The following is a 6000-nucleotide window of genomic DNA, read 5'->3' as shown; positions in this document are numbered from 1 at the left end:
AACAGGCATGCCTCTCCTTTAAACAGCTATTAATGTTGAATGAAGTATTCTTTTTGCCTTTTGGAGAGCTGTTTCCAGGTTTATATTGTAAAATACATCACAAACCAGTATATGTAGATAGTCAAATTTTGGCACACACTACTGAGGTAAATAGCTTGCTAAACTGTTGAGATCACAGACAGACTAATGTTTCAGTATAACACAAAAGCAAGTTTTTTTTTTGTGTGTTATTTTTTTTTAAAGCATTGCAGCTTTAATAGATATTTATTGAGCTGCCTGCCTTCTCTTATAAAGAAAAAGGATATTCCTTTTATAACAGTTAACGCTCTACATAAATCACGGGATCATTCCTTTGTGTTCGATCTATTCCCGTTGTTTACACTGCTTTGACAACATCCAGTAAAACTACTGACAGAGTGCCAAGACAGAGATTTAATGAGTACTGCAACGTAAACTCTGCTGCTGGAGCAGGGAAGGTGCAGCAGTTAAGGGCACAGAAACCACGAGGCTGGGCCAAAGTGCCATCTCCCCAGCACGCTGCCTCCACCAGTGACAGTGTGAGTAAGCCAAACAAAGAGTAAGGATAGGGCAAGTGCATGTGAATGTGAAACAGGAGGTGTCCCAGCCTACAACTATTTCTGCTCTGTGCTTCCTAAGCCAGGTGAGGTTTCTGAGTATTTTCCTTCCATAGCTTGTAGGATTTCAACAGTAAAGCATTGATAAGCTGTTTTTACACAGAGCTGGCTACATTATGACCAAAAAAAAAAAAAAAAAAAGACATTAGGCAAAGACAAAATAATATTTCTAGTTATCTTCCAATCCCATACAGCTGACAGGCCGGTAACTAACACTAATGGGGAGTGCACTACATGCGTGTTGGTGAGAAAAGGAAACAGATCTGGCCCAGACAGGGAATAGACATCTAAAATGCAGTGATTATGTGGGATTTGGGGAGTATACCATTTATGTGTACTAATACCTTTGCATTTGTGTTTACAAGTTGGATAGTATTATAGAGGCTTTGGGTCCTTCGCAGCAGAAATTTCTCAAGTTACTTCTAGTAAGTGATATATAAATACTGTATGGTAAGCTGACGGTTAATTTGGAATAAGAACTAAATTTTCCTTGACTGAGTAAGCGAACTATCTTAACCTCTGCACTACAGATTGGGGAAAGAGGGAAGTACAGAATCTGGATCTCATTTTAATTTTTCTTGATGGATTTCTGTAGAATGTATCCTGAAGACTACCAGTGCTCCTTTACAGGTACTGATAGCTAAGGGAGAACCTGAGCGGTAACCTTGAGACAAAAAAGCAGGAACAGATGGCACAAATTAGGAGCACAGCAGTGTTTTATCTACCCTTAAAACTTAACAAAATAATTTTCAGGCTTTAACATAGAAATAATCTCCTTCATACTTTTAAGGCAATTAATAAGAAACTTCATATTCACATGACTGCATGCCTGTATGACAACATGTAACATCTACAGCTGTATTATTAGCAGAAACTGAACAATAAAGATCTTCGATAGGTACTAGTATTTTGAAAGAAATGACCATGCATGTAAAAGGACTCTATTTGCCCCCCCCCCTCTTTTTTTTTAACATACCTTGAAAACTGAGATTTAAAAAGTAAAAACGTTACAGATGCAATCATTCCTCTTCATACATTAGGACTACACTGTTTGCAAGGATGTTTATTTTGTTTCCTAGCACACATTCTCCGATCCTGATTTGGAACGTAATGCTGCCAGTAACGAAGCTGTTTTAAAGAAAGATTTTGCACGTATTGTGGATGGCCAAGTTTCTTAGAGCGTAAAACTGGCATTGCTTCCAAGCCTGTGTTCTCTAAATGTGTAAGATGTTATTACATTTATTCGAGTTCACTGGAAGCTTAAATAATAACCTTTCCTCTCCTACACTTCCACCTATTAACTTAAGTGCACTGAATTTTCCAGTTATGAAGTTCTCATTTTAGAATGAGAATCTAACATATTTTGCTTATCAAAATAATTAAATTCCATTTTAATAAAAAATGGATATACTGTACTTTTTTTTTTTTAAAGTGAGAATTTGTAGTCTCAGGTCGTCATAGTATCTTATTCTGTACGCTATATAGTTAATGGAATGCATTACTATACATTTCTACATAACTACAAAATTATAAAGGATACTTTAAATGGCTGTGAGGACTGGGAGTTTGCTCTAAGATACTTTGTCTATCCTCTGCATGAGTAATATTGTCATAGCACGGGCAATGCAAAACAGTAGAAGGTCTAAACAAAGATGAATTTGGGGAAGCAAGAAAAGTAAAAGGTTTTTAGATGAATTTGGGGAAGCAAGAAAAGTAAAAGTTTTTTAAAGGCCACGGTGTCATGGAACTAGTTTTGAGTTTCTGCTTCTGTGTAAAATGACAACGACCACAACAACAAAGAAACCCCGTGGAAGTGCTATTAAAAAGCTTTGTACTGGTTATTTTTTCTTCAAGTTTCTAATAGAAAACAAATATAAGCCCAGCAGTGACTTGAACAGAACCCATATAAAATATAGCTTTTTTTAAAAAAAAAAAAAACACAAATGTATTTTCTTAAAAGAGTTGATTAATCTACAGATTTAAAAAGAAGCAATAAAAAGCTATCCTGAGTGTTCCACTTCTGATAGGTAAAAGCTTACTTCCAATTCCTGATCTAGAGCACTCCAGTTATTTTCATAGGTAGGTGTTTTTTTTTTCTACTGAATCCAGGAATTTTGTTAGAAAGGGAAATCTTGCATGAAGTGATTTGGTACTTTCTGCTAATAGCTTTACCTCAAAAAAAAAAAAAAAGAAAAGGAGTCAGTGGTGAAAATATACTTTAGAGCTCTCAAGCTGCAAGTCTTACATTCTGTCATATACAATACTACCTATTCCTTGTTGCAGCTAAGGTGAGACACATTGTTAACTCTTGTTAACTCATTGTTAACTCTCAAACTGAAGAAACAAGTGAAACTTTTATGTCAACTCCTGAAATATCAAGGAATGTTCTTGCTCTGTTCATACCATACGGTTTTAATATTCAAAATGAACTATGTATTTAGTGATTTAATTCAGATGCTGTACATTTTTAAATGAAATAGGATAAGTAAGAATTTACTCTTAGTAACTGAATGAAGGGTTTTAAATCTAACATATCTTTCGTACAAAATGAGAGAAAAGGTCAGCAGCAGGAGAACGTATCTGGTTACAGGTAGTTTAATGAACTTTTATTGCCAAATTAGCACAGGAACTATTTTATCACATGGGACATACAAGCAAACAGATTTCAAGACTACCTTACATGCTATTGTAAATCACAGCAATACATTTTAGAATGTGTGAAACATAAGAAAATAGTACTTTGGTTGCCAAAAACTGAGTCTCTCAGACATTTCTTCTGCTGAACAGAAAAGCTCAGACATGCAGTGATGTTATGCATCTGTATGTGGCACTGTAAGATGCTGAAGATGGTCCAGTGTTGCTTCAGGATCAGTCTTCTCATAGCTATGTGTTTCCTGGACTCTCGATAACCAATTTCTGCGTGGAATACAGTTGGCCAATAGTAACCTGAAATCAAATCAAAATATTAGAAAAAAAGGAAAGTAAACATATATAATTTTAATTTAAACTTCACAAAGGAGATTAAAAACTAACCATGAAGTGAGTAGCCCATGTATTATGCTTTTTCATAATGACATTTTCCTATAAGCATTTTTTCTAAATAATATTTTTCATCACCCTAGGCCTTAAGAAAAATAATGAATATGGAAAATAGCTGCATATATAAGATCTTGAAATAATGACGTTGAGGGATACTGCTCAAAGGCACACATTAGCATTAGAAGTCATTACAGAAGAAAAGCGTACAGCCTCCATGTTCAGAAAAATGAAAAGAAGGATAAAATAAAATAAAATAAAATAAAATAAAATAAAATAAAATAAAATAAAATAAAATAAAATAAAATAAAATAAAAGATATTATCAGCAGGTATTTCTGATTATGCCTTTGGGTGGAGAGCCTAGATATAAATTGCATGGTAGGGTCCTGTTTTCCAGCTCATTTGGAACCCCGATTTCGTTGCCTCACAAATGGTGAAAAGTTACCTGTACAGTTAGTTCAGCAGGAACATTTTACACATGCTGGGACTGACCACAAGAGGTTATTCACACTTCATGTATTTGTGTTTTCCAGTGAGATGAGGAAATGAAAAATAACAAAAATGCAACACTGATGTTGTTTTGATTCCTCCTGTCCTTTTCTAGCCTGCATCGTAACATTGGTAAACTGTAGCTGGCAACAACAGCAGTCACACACAGCTCTTTGCTCAGCAGTTGAGATATGGAAGGAAGAAGTTTCATGCAAGTAGGCTAACATAAGGAGAAGACAACATTTATTTTAAAAGTATAAAATTTGGAGTTGAATTTTTAATACTGATTATGCCATTTCTTGCCCCTAACTCTCTCCCCAAGGCCTGGGTACACAGCAGCTCTGTGTCCTTTTCACTGAAAATGTTATATTTAATTAAGGAAGTAGGACAAAAAAGGCAGGTGCTTAATTACATGAAGCAGAATATATGTAGCAGAACTTAATACTACACTAACTTTACTTTCTCTCAAAATAGAAAAAATACTGAAATATTTTTTTCAGCATTTTTCATTTCCTATGTTTGAGGGGAAAAAATCCTGGCAGCTCTTAAATTTTCTCATATATGCCCACGCTCACATAAATGTAGATAATATTGCCTTTTAGGAAATGAGCTATTTAATCTTGATTAACAGCCTTGTCTGAAACATGTAACACATTGATTTTAATCTTGAAATATTCATTAGGAGGGAGCACGTATCAGCCATTCTTAAAGGAACAGCAGCTCTCCTTGCCAGCAAATATTCCACTCTTCAGGCACTCGGAGCTAAGTCAGTAACAGCATACGAGCAATTCTGATTATTTCTGAAATTCCTTATGCAGTATGCTGCATAGTGAGCATTTAAAACAAAGGCCACACGTAACTGTGTCATGTGTTACCGAAAGAAATTTTAAGCTGTCACCAAGCGTCACCAAACGGAACTCGCTGCTTCGGGGCTACACGGCAGGCTATATATACTTCACTTGCTGCCTTACCACAAACCATGCTGTAGTGCTTGATTTTTGTCCTCTGTGTGTTTTGGACCCCAAAGAATCTTTACACCTTTCCCACACAGCGCAGCAAGTTTAAAGGGAGGCTCGGGGAGATTACAGAAATGCTGAAACCTGAATTGCCATTTTTTCTCCACCCACCAGGGAGAGGGATGAGGCTGAGTACGTGACTACTCAGTCAGTCACACTCAGCCAGGGCACGTGGCTTTGTAGGAGAAAGATGAAAGCTGCTGTTTTTTCTCTGCTCGTGCCAAGAGGCGGTGTTATCTACCGCTGTACCCCTTGACTTGAACACAATAAAGTCACAGATGTGTGTGTTGAGCTGTTTCCTTAACAAACCACAGGTTTGCACACATTTCAGAGTGTACAGCCAGTAACGCTGTGCCCTTCTGTCTTTGCTAGTCTGCTGCAGCTGACATGCTCTATTGCCTCACTTCCATAACATTTTAAGCTGAACTTTGAAACTTAAGTTTTTTCTTTTTTTAAACCGCTGGCCTCAAATTTCTTAAATTATGATCAAGCTTTTTGCTGTTTCCCATGCACTTCAGACAAAACAAATACATGTTCCATTTATAGCTGTTGAAAAATTCGCGTCTATAAACATCAACTGCATCAGCAGAAAGACGGCAGCAGTATTGACACACGGACATTCATTAACTCTCTGAATCGAAATAACATTCCAAGCACGCCCTCGCGGAAGTTAAGTCTAAAGGAAGCTTTCAAACAGCAAGCATCACCAGGATCATTCTCCCAAAGCTTCTAAAGAGTGAAGTAGCTATCAGTGTTCTTACTTCACCATGCATGCGCATTTAGTTTATACACAGCATGCCATTTACTCTTCTGGCAGATGGC

At 36.5% G+C, this 6000-nt stretch overlaps 1 protein-coding gene across 1 annotated transcript in view; it reads right to left on the bottom strand.

The window, feature by feature from the left end:
* Positions 1-3222: 3222 nt before the first annotated feature.
* The window catches only part of LYRM4 (LYR motif containing 4), a 92055-nt gene continuing 89277 nt past the window's right edge, over positions 3223-6000 (bottom strand). The window contains exon 3 of the mRNA XM_084281779.1: positions 3223-3581. Coding sequence (XP_084137905.1) covers positions 3519-3581 — 63 coding nt within the window. The 3' untranslated portion in view covers positions 3223-3518. The remainder of the gene's footprint in view (positions 3582-6000) is intronic.

The sequence above is a fragment of the Netta rufina genome (assembly GCF_964035555.1).
Source record: "Netta rufina genome assembly, chromosome: 2".
Classification (NCBI taxonomy): Eukaryota; Metazoa; Chordata; class Aves; order Anseriformes; family Anatidae; genus Netta; species Netta rufina.
The sequence above is the reverse complement of the archived record's forward strand: the minus strand, read 5'-3'. Positions and strand labels throughout refer to the sequence as shown.